This window comes from Hibiscus syriacus, unplaced genomic scaffold, assembly GCF_006381635.1.
Source record: "Hibiscus syriacus cultivar Baekdansim isolate YM2019G1 unplaced genomic scaffold, ASM638163v2 tig00112488_pilon, whole genome shotgun sequence".
NCBI classification, from domain to species: domain Eukaryota; kingdom Viridiplantae; phylum Streptophyta; class Magnoliopsida; order Malvales; family Malvaceae; genus Hibiscus; species Hibiscus syriacus.
In genome coordinates this window covers 954,151-972,800 of record NW_024063342.1, presented here as the reverse complement: position 1 = coordinate 972,800, position 18,650 = coordinate 954,151, and the positions used below count along the sequence as shown (strand labels likewise).

Sequence of the window (18,650 nt, the reverse complement as noted above, 5' to 3'; positions counted from 1 at the left end):
ATTTAAAGATTTTCAATCATTTAACATTAAACGTTCATAAATATAATAAAATATATAGTTCCAAAATACATACATAAATATAATCAATAGACATCATTATTTCTTTCCAAAATATAGAAGAACACCAATTCAAGAGATAAATGTAACTAATATAGCAGGGTTAATTATTTATTTTAAAAGTTTGGAAGAACATTAATTCAATATATATTTGTAATTAATATAACATGATATAGGGTTACTAAATTATTTATTTCCAAAATATGATATTTCAATGGATATTCAATATATAAACGTAATTAATATAGCAGGGTTAGTTATTTATTTCAAAAGTGAAGGAAAGTGCCCCTTTGATCCATAAATTTATTCCCGAAACAAATAAATCAAATCTAAAACGAATTGTTTTGATGATTACTAAACTTTGACCAAGCATGCTTTGCAATTTGCATCCTAAAGCCGGAAAGAGGTTGACCAATATGTACCACACGATCATGATCGGAGGGTTGAAAATATATGATTTGGGCCCCATGCCCCCATTAAACAGCCTAGCCACCACAGAGAATGAATAGGGGAAAAACATGTGGTGGCGCCTATATGATATATGTTTTAGTACTTAAATTTTAATTTTTTTTAAACTTAATGTTAAATTTCGAACGGAATAGTAAAATGAAACAAAAACTAAAGTTATCAATGGTTGAGTATTAAAATGAAACAAAAATTAAACGTCAGGTATAGTTTTAAAAAAAATGAAAGTTAAATACTAAAGACTAAAAGTGATAGTTTATGTATTAAATGTATAATTTACCCTTAACATTAATGTATTATTAGCTGGATTATTTATTGAATTTGTTAGATTTTTTTAATTTAATCTTTGGCTTTAGTTCACTGGGATAGAGAAAAAGGTTTTTTTTTGTCAGAATTAAATTATATTAACAATGTTATATATTGGATTTTTAAATAGACATATATGAGGACTGGATTCCTTGAACTAAATAAGAGAGATTAAATTTCCAAAAACCGAAGCGTATACGGGGACTGAGTCAAGAATTAAACCATAAATTTAACTTGTTTATAGCCACCAGAGATATAACTCCGATTTCATCTTTACCAACCTTCATCGTTTCCATGCAGCAGTTTCCCCCTTCTATATAAACACACACCCTCTCTCTCCTTTCAACAGAAAAATAGATTCTCTGCCGATCTTTGTTATTTTTTTTTCACTGCTTTTGATTCACCAAAGAGCAAAAATGGTTGCTGCTTTTCCATCATATTTCACAGTCATAATGCTTCTAAGCCGTTTGATGGCTTTCATAGGAATACCAAAGAACGATGATGTTCTTTCATCGAATCTCGAAGACCTTGATATTGGATCAAAACTCTCCCGTGGTCCGTCCGCCATTGCATCCTCCTCTCAAGATTTTGGACTCATTGTGAAATCCGTTCCCCAGGCGGTTCTCTTCCCTTCCTCGCCGCAAGACATCGCTTCTCTCCTCAAATCCAACTACAATAGTTCGGCTCCCTTCACCGTAGCCGCCAGAGGGAATTCCCACTCCGTCCGCGGCCAAGCCATGGCGAAGAACGGCGTCGTCGTTGACATGACGTGGTTGAACAAGAATCCAAACAAAATCGGAATCCGTATTTCCAACGACGGGAAGTACGCGGACGTCGGCGGCCAACAGCTTTGGATCGATGTGTTGAACGTGACGCTGAGGAGTGGATTGTCGCCTGTTTCTTGGACCGATTATTTGTATCTAACCGTTGGCGGAACGCTGTCCAATGCTGGAATCAGTGGGCAAACGTTTCGTTATGGTCCTCAGATCAGCAACGTTTATGAAATGGACGTTATAACAGGTAATCAAAATTCGAAATACATAATCTGGGGTGATTAGAAGATAGTATCTATTTATAATTTTTCTTAGACGTTAACAATGCACACACAATGCAAATTCAGCTTCTCAAACTCTGAATCTTTAGGTATAACAATACTCCCCTTAATCACTTACATGCTTGATAAGTTTTAATAGGTTTGATTCTTTAACTACACATGTCAGAGATTTTCTAAGTACATTTAATCAAACCCTATTTCAGAGAGTCAAAAGCTTTTTCTTTCTTTAATTTACTTTTAGCCATGGAGAGTATGTCTAAGTTTAAATTCTAGATTAAGGGTGAGTATCATTTGATCATATCTAAGTCCTCTAATACTATTTTGGTGTCACATACACTGAAAGTGAAAAAAATATTTCATAGGTAGGTTGTATTCATATTATATATGTTTTAGTATTTAGATTTAGGGTTTATAGTTCGGGATGATTTAAATATGTTAGATTTTTTTGGGATAATTATGTATTCGTGTTGTTTTGCTTGCTTATATGCAATCATTTAGAGGGTTAATTTACGAACGAGGTTAATTGTCTTTTAAATTCAGGGAAAGGTGATTTTGTGACTTGCTCTCCAAACAACAACTCCGATCTCTTTTTTGCTGTTCTTGGAGGTTTAGGCCAGTTCGGAATAATAACAAGAGCAAGAATCCCACTTGAAACAGCACCAAAACGGGTAAATACGCATACAAGCAAGCATGCATGTCATTGTGTTCATCCATACCATGACTTCATCCTCATTTGTTTTTGGTGAAACAGGTTAAGTGGATACGGATGTTTTACAGTGATTTCACAGCTTTTAGTAGAGACCAAGAGCTCTTGATCTCCAAAAACGAAAGGGCAGACAAGAACGCACTGAATTATGTAGAAGGCTCGCTTCTGTTGAATCAAGGCTCTTTAGAAAACTTCAGATCCACCTTTTTCCCACCCCAAGATCAACCCAAAATAATCGCCTTGATAACCAAATACGGCATCGTTTACAGTCTCGAAATCGTCAAGTATTATTACGATGATCAAACCAATGCCACTGTGGACAAGGTAAAACCACATTCATCTTCCTTACATAAAAGATTACATAGAATGATGTAATGATAACCAATCTGTCTATGTTTTTGTTTTTGTTTTTCCATAGGATCTGCAGCAGCAGCTTCAAGGCTTGACGTACCTGCCTGGATTTCTGTTCGAAAAAGGTGTCTCATACGTAGAGTTCTTGAATAGGGTACGAAGTGAAGAGCTGAAGCTGAGATCAAAAGGATTATGGGACGTTCCACATCCATGGTTGAATCTTTTTATACCCAAATCTCGGATGACAGACTTCAACCATGGTGTTTTTAAAGGCATTGTCCTTCAAAGAAAGATTACCATTGGCCCTCTCCTTGTTTACCCCATGAACAGAAATAAGTAAGTGTTTCAAACCAAAATTTGAGTATACACATTCGTCTCTCGGGTGCTTATATATATGCTCTGAATTTCAGGTGGGATGATAGGATGTCAGCTTCTATACCAGATGAAGAAATTTTCTATACAGTAGGGTTTTTGCTTGCAAGTGGGTTCGATAATTGGCAAGCTTTTGATGATCAAAACAAGGCAGTTTTGCGATTTTGTGAAAAGGCTGGTATTGAGGTTAAGCAGTATCTTCCTCATTATACAACTAAAGAAGATTGGATTACTCATTTTGGCTCGAAATGGAATGCTTTTCAGCAGAGAAAACAGCAGTTTGATCCAAAATTTTTGTTATCTCCTGGACAAAGTATTTTCAATAGCAATAGCTAGGTGCTAACTTTAATTTTTTTTTCTATAATTTTTGGAACATAAAATTAATAATACTAAAATGTTAGATATTGATGACTCATAACCTTAAAACAGTAATTATAACAATTAATTTGCATTTTGCAGATTTCATAGAACTCAAACAGATAGTAAGCCAGCCAGTCTCACAAGTTAGAGTCGTTATAATCCACTGGGCAGGAGTTTCCACAGGCGTGTTACTCCTAGGGCATATAGCATGATTATTGGACTCGCTTGATTTGTAAATTATGTAAAGTAAGGAACATAATTTTGTACAAATCCCCATACAGTCATTTTCATTTTATGACGGTTTTTAATCTTGATTCAATCTTATAAATGTTTTTTAATTTTAAAAATTTGAGCTTAGATTAAATTGGATATTATAAAGGGTGAGATTGGATTGAGACGTGTCATGTTTAAGATAGAAAGTATTTGGGTCAAATCAGATGTATCTCAAAATTTTAGTCCAAATTTAGGTCTGATTTAATTTACTCCATTCATGAAATCATGACTCAAATCCTTTACTTAACTTTCAAAAAAAAAAAAACTAATAACTCGTATGATTAGCCTAATTTTTTGTTGGTTACAATTTTTCTCTTTTCAAAATACGGAAGAACATTAGTTCAAGAGATTTTAGTAAGTAATATAGCATGATTTAGGGTTAATCATTTCTTTTCAAAATATTGAAAAACATTAATTCTGGAGGTTTTTGTAATTAATTTTTTTGATTAATCTGATATAACTAAAAGGTAGTATATGTTTAAAAATAACTCTTAGTCATTTGATATTGAATACTCAATCTCATAGCACTTTTGGTGCTCGAACTTGGAATAGCAAGGAATAATAACAATTCATTTATCACCGAGTTCACTTTATTCGTGCATTTATTGATTCTTTTTCAAAATATAGTATTATTTAGGATTACCTAATAATTTCTTTTCAAATATGGAAAACAATAATTCAAGATATTTTTTAATTAATATAACATGATTTAGACATTTAGTGATAAAAGAAAAGATAAGAGTTGAATTTGGGTTATAAAATTTATTTGGTATGTTATTAAACATTAATGTATTATTATCTGGATTATATATTGAATTTGTTCCCAAAAACCTTTCCAATAAATTTAGGTTTCACATCCTCTACTCTTTCGATTTTCAAATTTAATCTCGATTTAAGTTTAAATTTAATAGAATTGCATCAACACTGTTATAAAATGTACTTTTTTATAAGTAGGGAGTTTCACATCCTCTACTCTTTCGATTTTCAAATTTAATCTCGATTTAAGTTTAAATTTAATAGAATTGCATCAACACTGTTATAAAATGTACTTTTTTATAAGTAGGGAGTACTACCGTAGGTCTCGTTAAAAACTCCTCTAAACCTACTTGAGAGAAAAGAGTATCCGTGTTAACATATACAATAAATAACCACGAGATAAACTCGACAAAACAACCAAGCTTAACATTAAGACCTCAAAAGCATATAAAATAGCAAAGACCAGCATTTATCCTTACCACCTGGGTCATCCCTTTGATTAACATGTACATGTGCATTCCTAATATCATCCCTTGAATTAAAAGAAGAGATTAAATGTACTTTGATTTTTAGATAAACAAATATAATGAGGACTGCATTCCTTCAATTAAAAGAAGAGGTTAAATTGCAAAAAACCAAAGCGTACGGGGACTGAATCCAAAATTAAGCCATAAATCTAACTTGTTTATCTTCACCAACCATCGTTTTCATGCAACACTTCCCCCCCCCCCCCCCAAATATATACACACACAAACTCCTTTCGGCAGAAATATAGATTTTCTGCCTTTCCTTGTCATTTTTTTACTTGTTTTTGATTCATCGAAAAGCAAAAATGGCTGCCGCTGCCCCATCATATCTCACAGTCATTATGCTTCTAAGCCTTTTGGTGGCTTCAGGGCCGGCCCTGGGCCAGGGCAGGAGGGGCACCCGCCCAGGGCCCATAAAATGTTTTTTTTTTCAGTATAATATTTTTTTTATTTTTTCTGATAATAAATTAAAAGTTTGTAAAATATAATAGAGTAATCTATGCATTTAGTATTTATACTATCAGTTTTGATCCGTTTTAGTACCTAATTCTTTTTTAAAAAATTCAAAATCATATCTAATCTTTAGTTTTAATTTTATTTTAGTAGCCGTCGTTAAAAATTTAACGCGTTTATTACATAACTATCAGTTTTGGTTTGTTTTAGTACCTAAAATTTCAAAAAATAAAAATAAAACTAATGTTAAATTTTGAATGGATACTAAAATGAAATAAAAAAACTAAAGTTTTTAACAGCGGATACTAAAATGAAACAAAAACTAAACTTTACGTATGATTTTGAAAAAAATTAAAAGTTTAGGTATTAAAACATATCAAAACTGGTAATTTAGGTACTAAATAATTTTACTACCAATAAATAATGGGCCCCTTGAATTATTAAGGTGTCAACTATCTTTATTGATTTTTATATTAACGTTAATAAACTATTCTTTCATAAAATTCTAATTTAATATTTCTTTCTCAAAATTAAAAAAAAATCAATTGAACTCTTTAATTTTAGTATTTCCAAATTCCCACTATCAATCCACCAAACCTCTTTCCCGAATTTTCATATCAATGAAAAAATTTATTAACATTATTTTTTTTTCAAAACTTAATGAGAGGAAAAATTTAAGTATAATTAGTATGATTTTTTTCTCTTTCATGTTTCACGATTCATCTTGAAATTATTATTCTCATTTTTTTTAATTTATAATATTTGTATCACACGTAAAGTCACAATTGTTTGTTATCAAATATGGTGCTTGAATAATATTGAAGATTGTTCTTAAATTTTTAGATAGATCATGTTTTCAAATTCTTTCTTTTAATTTTATATATTTTCAAATTCTAGAAAAGATCATTCTTTCATTTTCAAATGTTATGTTATGTATTTATAAAAATATATTAGAAATCATTGATGTTGACACTATCATCAATGGTTTTGATATAAAATATTCAAATGTAATATTTTTTATAAGTATTTATATTCTTAAATATATTTTTTGACATCTTTTATATTGTAATAAATTATTATTTTTTTAATTTTAAAAAATCTAACAAAATATTTATATTAGGTATTTCTTAATTTTTTTTATTTTAGGGGTCTATTTCTTTTAAATTTTGTCTCGAGCCTAAAAATAGTGAGGACCGGCCCTGGGTGGCTTGCGTAGGAATATCAAAGAGCAATGATGATTTTTCATCGATTCTTCAATCCCTTGATGTTGCACCAGAACTCTCCCATGATCCGGCCGCCATTGCATCCGCCTCTCAAGATTTTGGTCTCATCGTGAAATCCGTTCCCCAGGCGGTGCTCTTCCCTTCCTGCATCGCTTCTCTCATCCAATCCAACTACAATAGCGCGGCTACCTTCACCATAGCAGCCAGAGGGATTTCCCACTCCGAACGTGGCCAAGCGATGGCGAAAAACGGGGTAGTCGTCAACATGACGTCGATGAACACGAATCCGAACCGAAGCGGAGTTGTTATCTCCCCTGACGGGAAGTACGTGGACCTCGGTTTTGGACGTGACACTGAAGAGTGGATTGGCGCCTGTTTCTTGGACCGATTATTTGTATCTAACCGTTGGCGGAACGCTGTCCAATGCTGGAATCAGCGGGCAAACGTTTCGTTATGGTCCTCAGATCAGCAACGTTTTTGAAATGGACGTTATAACAGGTAAATCAAAAATCTTTCACGTATCTCTCGTCTTCACTCACACAATATTATAGTCGCTTTAATATGTTTGATAATTATCACATCCACATGTGGATTGTGTGGATGTTACATGTCTTATTTTTGTTTGAGGGTTATATATTTTAGTGCTTGAGATTTAGGGTTTAAGGTGACTCAAATATACTAGATTTTTTTTTTGCGTAGTTATATGCATGTGTTGCTTTGCTTGCATGCATGCAATCATTTAGAGGGTTAGCTTACGAACGAGGTATTTTTTGTCTCTTAAATTCAGGGAAAGGTGATTTTGTGACTTGCTCTCCAAACAACAACTCCGATCACTTTTTTGCTGTTCTTGGAGGTTTAGGCCAGTTTGGAATAATAACAAAAGCAAGAATCCCACTTGAACCAGCACTAAAGCGGGTAAATACGCATGTCATTGTGTTCATCCATGACTTCGTTCTCATTTGTTTTTGGTGAAATGGGCAGGTTAAGTGGATACGGATGTTGTACACTGATTTCTCAGCTTTTAGTAAAGACCAAGAGCTTTTGATCTCCAAAAACGAAAGGGAAGACCCAACAGCACTGAATTATGTACAAGGCTCCCTTCTGATGAATCAAGGTTCTTTAGATGGCTTTTTCTCACCCCCAAGATCAACCCAAAATAATCACCTTCATATCCGAATTCGGCATTATTTACAGTCTCGAAATCGTCAAGCATTACGATGATCAAACCAATGCCACGGTGGACAAGGTGAAAAACCACATTCATCTTTCTTACATTCATCTGTGGGTGTAATAATAATAATCAATCTGTCTGTCGATGTCTTCTTCATAGGATCTGCAGCAGCTTCTTAAAGGCTTGAGTTACTACCCTGGATTTCTGTTCGAAAAAGATGTCGAATACGTAGAGTTCTTGAATAGGGTACACAACGAAGAGCTGTATCTTAGGTCAAAAGGATTATGGGTCGTTCCACGTCCATGGTTGAATTTTTTATACCGAAATCTCGGATGGCAGACTTCAACGATGGGGTTTTTAAGGCCATTGTCCTTCCAGGAAATCTCACCACCGGACCTATCCTTGTTTACCCCATGAACAGAAATAAGTTTTTAAAACCAATATCTGATTTTTTTTTCTCGGAAAATATGACTTTGTTCATCTAAACATAAAAGCATTTAATCCGAATTGCGATCCTCATTAAAAGCCTCTCTAATCCCGATCAGAGGAAAAGAGTACGACTTCAACAATACATTGTAGCCGTGTATTCAACAATATATATGTGCTTTGAATTTCAGGTGGAATGATAGGATGTCGGCTTCTATACCGGAAGAAGAAATTTTCTACACAGTAGGGTTTTTGGTTGCAAGTGGATTCGATAATTGGCAAGCTTTTGATGATCAAAACGCAAGAGTTTTTCGGTTTTGTGAAAAGGCTGGAATTGAGTTTAAGTAGTATCTTCCTCATTATACAACCATAGACGATTGGATTCGTCATTTTGTCCAAAAATGTGATACTTTTCAACAGAGGAAAGAGCAGTTTGATCCCAAATTTTTGTCATCTCCTGGACAAAGTATCTTCAATAGCAAAAACTAGATGCTAATATCATGTGATTTTCGGAAAATAAAAGTAATAATACTAAAATGTTTACATAACTATATTTATATGTTTATTCATACATGGATTATGTTGTGCATGTTTTGAGTTTGATTATACAAAATTTGGATTACAAGCATCAGATAATAACAATAATTAATTTACATTTTGCAGATTCATAAAACTGTAAACAGGTAGTAAAGCCAGTCACACAAGCTAGATTCATAAAAATTACGGTAAATTGTGCATTTAGTAACTAAACTATCAGTTTTAACTTGTTTTAGTATTTAAACTTTCAATTTTTTCAAAACCATACCTAACATTTAGTTTTTTGAAACAAAAACTAGACGTTAAGTATGATTTTGAAAAAATTAAAAGTTTAAGTAATAAAACAGGCCAAAACTGATAATTTAGGAACTAAATATGTAGTTTACTGTAAAATTTATTAGTATAAGAAGATGGGCCCCAAAAAATCAAAACTGGTATTCAAAGATGACTGTATGTTTGTATGTTATTCTGATAGTAAATATGTTTGTATTTTTACCAGGAAGACTGGGAGGAGGAATATATAGAATCATACAACAGTGACAACAATGACGATCACGAGCCTATTCCAGATAGACCATTTTAGTAGCTGCTCGACCTTATCGGAGCATGGAGTACCAGCTACTGCAGATAAACGCAAATGCTTTAACATTCCAGCCACGTAGGCAGGGAAAGATCATATATAGCAATGGAGATCATTAGAAGTTTCATTCCAATTGTATGATATAATTGTCTCTTCGAGGGGATTGAAAAGAAAATAACAGTATTTAGTTGTATGAAAACTACCTACTTTGGAGCAACCTCGTCCGTCTTTATAAAGTTTACAACAGCTGTTGCCAACTCGGTTTGATGCGTGGTGTACCCATGATTGGCCCCTTCTATAATGTGTACCTGGTGATTAGGTATAATCTTGGCAAACTCCAATGCATGTTCAAGAGGAATTATCTCATCTGCAGATCCATGGACCGTCAAGACCCTGCATGTAACAGTGGTGAATAATTGCAGAAATAACAAATAATAGTATTAACATTCATTTGACAACGACATCCAAAGCAAGGTCAATGAATTAGAGAAGAAACAACGATTTCAAGAAAACAATTAAGTCTTACCGACATAATTTATCAATCTCAAGGCAAGCTTCCCGCGTGTCCGTTTCCAAGCGATCCATCAAAGTTTCCTCAGTCACACGATATTCAACACCTCCTACATATATAAATGTAATTAAACTTGAAACGTTCCCAATCAAGCATATATACAAGATGAAACCGAGAGTAAATGTTACATTAGAGCATCTCTAATGCACAATTTCTCTTTCTGAATTCAACTACCAAAGCTAGTAGACCACTGAATCAGTTGTTTTTATCACTGATTATGTAGGCACAATTATATTTGTATACGTTTAAGTAACACTTGAACCAAACCAAACCGAACGGAAAATCCGATGAAAAGGACTAGTGATTTGCTTAACAAACAACAAATAAAACCTCGATGGACGGACACATGTGAAGAAAACTAACCCGTATCATTCTTAACATCAATATATTCCTCCTTAATTATTTCCATAAAGTCTTCTCCCAAGCGTTCCGCAATGCCTCTCTTCAAGTCGTAGCGGCCAGAAACATTTATAACTGTACGACTATCTTGGTACTTCGAAGCATAAAGAAGCACCACATTTCCCCCTGCATTACATTAGCTTGGCTATATATTCTGTGCATTAATGATCAAAACAGTACAAGGAAGAGATACTGCTAAGATCAAATCAATCTTCATAAACTTGATTTCTTCTATAAAGCTTACAAATTCTTCAGTTTAGTGCAAGACCATTATCTATCTTAACTAGTTCATAAAATATCAAGTAGGGAACACAAGGGATACTCACCTTTGCTATGCCCAAGAACTGCACTTACCACACGATTCCCCCCCCCCCCCGGGAAAAGTGTTGAATTACAGCATGTAAATCATCAGCTTCGCGGTAATAGTTACCTTACTGAAACGAACCTTCACTTTCTCTGAAAAAAAGTATTACCAAACAGGTGAAATTACAACTATGAAACAAAGTGAACAGAAACCACAACTCCAAAAATCAACTTATAAACTAAGATCATATAACTAAAAAAATCCCTATGGATTTTAACTTTGTTACTCCCACTCCCACACTTAGTTATGGAGATATATATATATATATATATAGATCAATATCCCAAATCGATTCTCGCACCGGAGTATTATTAATTAACTCACCCGTTTCCAGCAAAATCAAAACGAAATACACTGATTCCTTCTTTCTCTAAAGCAGCAGCAAGGTTCGCCATAGTATTGTAATCCTGAAGTATTATTAACCCAAGTGAGTCTTTTCATAAATTATTACTATTCCACCATAAACAGACATTTCCGGTGAATACATTCGCTACTGGAAAACAAAGTAAAAGAGATGAAATGATTCAAGTTTAGGAAAACCGATTACCAACCTTTCGGGATCTAAAACCATGACATAAGACCACAATCTCCTTAGACTTAGCTTCATGCAATAATCCCACCAGTTTTTCTCCATGCTTGTTTGGAATTATCATTTTCCGCTGCTCAATCACTAGAATTTCAAACATGGGTCAATTTTTTCCCCAAAATTCTTTACATTACGGAAGAAAATGTAATCATAATACTATTAAGGGTAAAGTATAGTAATGGTCACTGAACATTTCAGAAGCTTGCATTTAGGTCCCCTAATATTTAAAACTTGTAATACAGTCCCCCAACATTTATTCCGTTTGCAATATGGTCCCCCAACTTAAACCACAGTTAGAAAATTAGGATAAATTATATAAATGGTCATTGAACTTTTCAGTCACTTGAATTTAGGTCCCCCAACTTTTAAAACTTGCAAAACAATCATCAATTTCATTCTAAACCCCAATTTCCAAAGTAATTCAATTTTATTCTAAACCCTAAATTCCAAAATACTTAAATTAAATTCAATTATGTCAAAGTTATTATTATTTAATTTCATCTTATTTCATGTGATACGTATTTTTTATATAAATATAATAGTATAATTCTTATCTGTTGAAGAAATTTTTTAATTAAAAAAAGTAGTTAGGATATAAAAAGGTTGAAATAATTCGAATTTTAAATTTATAAAATTATTTTGACGGTATAAATAAAAGTGTAAACTACTCGGTTGACAACTTAACTATCTAGCCCTTTTTTACTTTTGTCATCGATCTTTTAAATTTATCAATCATACCACATAATTTACTGTTTCAACTAAGCCACTAGTCGTTACCAATTGATAAAAATGATGATGTGCATTAAAAGGAATTGACATTATATACATCAATCTTTATTATTTATATAATCAATTTGGTCCTAAATAAATAAATTTAAAAATTAATCATTTAATTAGGATCGACATGTGTTAGCACATGATCATGACACGTGTCATTGGTGACACGTGTTACCACCTAATTATTTATATATGCTATCAATTTGGTCCTAAATTAATAAATTTAATAAATTAATCATTTAACCAGGATCTGACATGTGTAACACATCATGATTGTGTTATTGGTGACACATGTCACCTCCTAATTAGAAGAAAATTAAGTTACAAAGAAGTAAAATTTGGGTCTTGGGCAAACTCAACCTGAGTCACGCAATGAAAGATAGGTGGACCACTAAGCTAACACCATCGTTTGTGTTAAGAGATATACAATAATACATATACTAATAGTATACCAATGCCAGAAAAAAAAGAATATAATGTAAAATGGAAATAATGAGATTTGAACTTCGGCAAAAAATTTGAAAGCAATAAAGATGGGAAAATATTATATTTTTTACAATAAAAAAATATTATTTGATAAATTGTTTGATAGATTTAATATATTTTTAAATATTAGTTGATACAATATTTTAAAAGAATAAATTTAGATTTATATATTTTTAAACTAAATTTAATAATTATATTTTTCATATTTAATTCATGATTATATATATATCTTAAGTTGAGTATTTCTAATATATTAATAATTTTAATTTAAAAATAAAATATTAAAAATAAAATGATTCATACATTAAATATGAATATATTTTATTTTCATAAGCATATACATATATAAAATATTTTTATTTTGATTTAGCATATATACCTTAAATTGAAGTATTTTAGAATTTAATTGAAGTATTTAGAATAGGGTTTAAATAAAATTGAATTACTTTGGAATTGGGGTTTAGAATGAAATTGATGACTGTTTTGCAAGTTTTAAAAGTTGGGGGACCGAAATTCAAGTGACTGAAAAGTTCAATGACCGTTTATATAATTTATCCTAATTTTCTAACTGTGGTTTAAATTGGGGGACCATATTGCAAACGGAATAAATGTTGGGGGACTGTATTGCAAGTTTTAAATGTTGGGGGATCTAAATACAAGTTTCAGAAATATTCAGTGACCATTACTATACTTTACCCTACTATTAATTTGGGACCAGGTTTTTGGGCAGAATTATCGTGAGCCATTCCCAAGGTTGTGGAATTTGGTTTGGAGATACGTCGATTGGCGGATGATTTGGATCGGTTTCGGACATGTCGGGAAGGAGGCTTAGGGTAAGTAATATTACCTCAAGAAATATATTATAACACATTACTGAAAATGTTGCATTGTTATGTTTAATTTATTTAGCATAAATATAAAATTATAGTATTTGATTAAAAGAATAAAAGATTATTAGAATGTATATTTGATCAAATTATTCTTATTATATTTAAATGAAAATATTTGTATAAAATATCATAAAAAATATATAATTTTACTATTTTTAATTTATATATTTTCTTTAAAAATTTTAAATTCATAAAATTTATATAAATTTTTACAAAATTTAAAAGATAAAATAAGTTTAATGAAATTGTTAAATTTTATTTCAATCATTGAACTTTATATAAAATTCTAATTATGAACTTTTTTTGTAAATCTAAAATAGTTTAAAGAAAAAATTACAATTTAACCTTCGTAGAATTTTTTATTCAATGACAAAAGAATGATATTTTTGAAAAAAAAATGTTTTAAGGGCATTTTAGTCCAAAATGTCGGGAAATGACAAATAACTAAGGGTGTGTTTGGTTGGGGGAATGTGAGATTCCCATGAGAATGAAATCCACATTCCCCCGTTTGGTTGGCCGGGAATGTCATTCCCGGTAATCTTATATTACTAATAGTGGATTTTTTTGGGTATATTACAGGGAATGTCATTACCTCCCTTTCCTTAGGTATTGTTGGATTACTGGTGTTTTGGACTAAAATGTCCTTAAAAATTTTCTTTCAAAAATATCCTTATTCTGTCATTGAATAATAAAAATTCTACGAAAATTAAATTACAAATTTATCCTTAAACTATTTTAGATTTACAAAAAAAAAGTCTATAATTAAAATTTTATATAAAGTTCAGAGGTTAAAATAAAATTTTACCCTTTCATTAAACCTTTTTATATTTTAAATTTTGTAAAAAATTATATAAATTTTATGAATTTCAATTTTTTTAAAGAAAATATATAAATATTTTTTAACTTATTAAAAAAACAAATATATAATAAAGACAATTTTGTCAAATATACATTCCAATAATCTTTTATTCCTTTAACCAGACACGATAATCTTACATTCCTGCTAAACCAACCAAACACAAAATACAACATTTCCATTAATACTATTCCCTGGTAATCTTTTATTCCTACTGGTAGTCTTACATTCCATGAACGAAACACACCCTAAGGGATCGGAGGGAATCACATTCCCGATAATAAGCCCCAAAAATGTCACATTTGGGAATGACTTATTTCCGGGGGTTGTGAATCTTTGCAATCCAAAAGAGGGAATCACATTCCAAATTTTTTTTACCCTCAGTAATCTCACAATTCCCTATCCAAACGCACCCTTACAGTCTTGCTGGCCTCTTTCTTCTACTAGGCTTAACTGAAAAAGAGGAAAACAACATGCCTTGAAATTTCTTTAGTAAAATTGGAAAAAATATTGATTAAATAATTGAGCTTGAACTAATAATATTATATTCACGTTCATTTTTTTATTTTTTTGAAAGTGTCCATATTCGGTTTGTGTTTGTTTAAATTTTTAGTATCATGTTCGTGTCCGTTTATTTATTTTTGAAAGTGTTCACATTTATTTATTTATTGTTCACGAACATGTTCGCTTAATATTCGTGAACATGTTCATTAATATGTTCACGAACAAGTTCATTTATGTAACATCCTGAAATTTGGGTCAGTGACTAAAATGAAAATGTTTGAAATTTGGGGATCAATTAAGGAAAAATTGAAAAGTTTAAGGATTTAAATAGGAATATTTCCATAGTGGATTAAAGGGTAAATATGAAAAGATTACAAGGGTAATAAGGTAAATTAGCTTGGAGGATATTTTATATCCCTTATTTAGGGAGATAACACGTGGGTTGGAGAGTTGTCTGGAACTCTTCTTTTTTCTTCTTTCTTTCTTCTTCCTGTGTGTTTATGCTCAAGCCTCAAAGATACCAATCGAAAGCAAGTCCAGATCAGTCGATAAGTATTGGGCATCAAAGAAAATATAAGAGAATGTTATTGACTAGTGAGGCCAAGTGAGTGCATACTATTGGAATATATGTATTTCTACATGGGAATTAGACTTGTGATAAGTTTGTTCCCGATATTTTGAATATACGATAGTATGAGTGGAAACATGATTAGGATTGTGTACTAAGTTAATGTGACATGCTTGCATTATATGTTATGTGATGTGCATTTATGTGTTATATGATAATGATCTATGAAACAATATAAGAATATTATCTGAGTTACTCAATAATAAGTCTTAAGATTGCATGCATATGTAATATAAGTTATAAGAGGAGAAAACATGTATATATATGTATATGAGAAGATATAAGAACAAGAAACAAGTCAAGTGATAAATGAATATGAAATTGTACGAAACGTGACATAAACTACGCGATTAAATGAGAAACGATATGAGCACATATATATGTGATTATGAATGACAGGAATATGAGAAAAGGTATATGTGACATGTGAATTATATGGAAGTGAAATACGTGACTATGTGATCATATGAAATGTGATAAGAAACTATGTACCTATGCGATAAGAATATGTGAAATGATATAAAGATAATGCCCATGTTATGTGTTATGAGATCTAGAGATATAGTTGGCATGCCAAGAGTCGAGGGATTATCAGTGGTCCTTCGGGACATAGTGGTCCTTCGGGACATAGTGGTCCTACGGGACAAATTCTACGAGCCCCTAGTGGGAATTTTACGAGTTGTGGTGACAGCATAGTGCACAACCTCTATGTACTCACGTATCTTTAGCTCTCAGAAATGTACATGGGCTAAACAAAGATATAACAATAAATATATTACATGTGAAGAATATGCTTTTGTGATATATGATAATATGTGTATTACAGGAGTCATATGATGATATATGTAATGTTTGGTTACACGAGTCATATGTTGGTTAAAAATGTTAGGTACAAGAGGATATGATTAACACATACAAATGATAATTATATTGATAGTGAAATAAAGTAAATGATGGAAATGATGAATGATGTGTATATGTGTACAATTGATTATATGTGATGTTTTATTGTCTTGTGTGATAGTATGATATGATATGTACATGCATGGTTAAGTAGCTAGAGTTACTTTTATACATTAATGCCTCACTAAGTCATTGACTTAGCGTGTGAATGTTTCACACGTAGGTTTGTAAAGCTAGAAGAGAAGTAAAGAGGAGCAAGACAGGTCAACATCTTCCTTACGAATGACATATCAAAAACATATTAAATATATGTGTTTTATTTTATAGAATTTAGTTGGCATATATGTAACATCCCAAATTATGGGTTAGTGACCAAATTGTAAAGTTTCAGAATTTGATGACTAAAGTAGAAGAATGAAGTAGTTCAATGATTATTGGATATATATGATGAAGGTTATTTAGTAATTATTAAAGGAAATAAAGGGTAAAATGGTCATTTGATCATTTAAGGAATAATTAAAAATGGAATTATATACACGTGGAAAGGGAGAGAATTCTCCAGAGTTCTCTTCTCATTTCTTCTTCTTCTTCACGTGGAAGCCAAGAGCAAAGGTAAGTTTGATTTAGCTTTTGATTTCTTGAAAGTTTTAAGTTGAATTTGAGTCTTTGAGGGTTATATAAGCTTAAGGAAAGCTTATATAAGTTTAAAACACCAAAGAGATAGAATTAGAAAGGAATTTCTATTAAGGGTTTATAAATGAACTTTTGTTATAGAAAGGTTTTTGAAGTTCTAAAGTTGGATTTGACTTGCCATCAGCTTAATTAAGAAGTATTAAGTGTTAGAATTGGATTTGAAACATGTGGAAAATAGGGTATGATTCTTGAAATTCCTAAACAGGAGAGGATATTAAGGTTAAAGATGAGATAAATGAATATTAATGAGTTTAATTATGTGTATGAAAGTTAGGAATATGAAAGGGGTTGAAATATGAAGGATTTAATCCAAAAAGAAGGATTTTTCGGGTTCAAAAAGAGGTTCTGGGCAGAGTGCATCGATGCATATTCATAGTGCACCGATGCATCAATGTTAAAACCCAGAAATTGTTTGAAGGTGTATCGATGCATTGGTAGTGCATCGATGCACTCTTTTAAAATAAATACTCGAATGCAATTTGTGCATCGATGCATAAGTAGTGCATCGATGCATCACATTAATAAGGAAACATCGAATGCAATTAGTATATTGATGCATAAGTCATGCATCGATGCATCCCAGTAATAATACAACATCGAATACATTTTATGCACCGATGCATCAGTAGTGCATCGATGCATACCTTCATTAAAAGATGAAATTGACTTTTCTCTTGGTCTAAAGAGTGAACCATTAGAGTATATTAGTTATAATACTAATATAGATCTATGTATGATGATGTAGATATAGAACGTGATCTCGTTCCGGATCAATTGAAGGATTATAATCGAATCAAAGCAAAGCTAAGGTGAGTGCACATTCTCTAGTATATGAGGTTCAAGGGAAAATAAGACTTGTGATAAGTCTATTTCCAATAGTGAAAAACATGAATTCATAGAAGTATGTATTTGTTATGATTTATATGTGTGCATGGGTATATGTGTTATTGATATGAATATGGTAAGTAAAAGGGATTAATGGTGATGATAAGAATAATAATAAGGATAATGAAGTGATAGGTATATGTGAATATAGGTATTGATATGTTTTGTATGTATTGTAAGATGATATGTTTATGTGATAACATGATAAGATGACAATGAGTTACAGGTCATATGAACACATGAGAAATGTTATGAGCGATATGAAAGAGAAAATATATGTGATACAAGAGGGTGAATCCTATGTGACATATGAATATGAATTCATATGAAAAGTGACATGAATTACATGAAAGAAACTATGTGATTACATGTATATGTGAATGAAACCATGAGCTTATATGAATATATGATATGGTTACATGAATATGTAAAAGGATATAAAAGATAATGCCCATGTTATGTGTCATGAGAGCTAGGGGTACAGTTGGCAT

At 31.7% G+C, this 18,650-nt stretch overlaps 1 protein-coding gene and 2 pseudogenes across 1 annotated transcript; 2 read left to right on the top strand and 1 right to left on the bottom strand.

Moving 5' to 3' along the window:
* Nucleotides 1-1,244: 1,244 nt before the first annotated feature.
* On the top strand, nt 1,245-3,647 carry LOC120180068 (cytokinin dehydrogenase 3-like). Its single transcript, XM_039185490.1, has 5 exons — nt 1,245-1,848; nt 2,423-2,550; nt 2,634-2,912; nt 3,007-3,275; nt 3,350-3,647. Exons 1-5 carry the CDS (start codon nt 1,245-1,247, stop codon nt 3,645-3,647), a joined length of 1,578 nt encoding a protein of 525 aa, XP_039041421.1.
* A 1,885-nt stretch (nt 3,648-5,532) lies between these two features.
* On the top strand, nt 5,533-8,989 carry LOC120180067 (annotated as a pseudogene).
* Nucleotides 8,990-9,805: 816 nt separating this feature from the next.
* LOC120180056 lies at nt 9,806-11,676 on the bottom strand (annotated as a pseudogene).
* Between the last annotated feature and the right edge of the window lie 6,974 nt (nt 11,677-18,650).

Coding starts and splice junctions, on each gene's coding strand:
- LOC120180068 (XM_039185490.1), top strand. CDS start 1,245: ATGGTTGCTGCTTTTCCATCATATTTCACAGTCATAATGCTTCTAAGC. Junction 2,551..2,633: donor TTGAAACAGCACCAAAACGG/GTAAATACGCAT, acceptor TTGGTGAAACAG/GTTAAGTGGATACGGATGTT. Junction 3,276..3,349: donor TACCCCATGAACAGAAATAA/GTAAGTGTTTCA, acceptor TCTGAATTTCAG/GTGGGATGATAGGATGTCAG.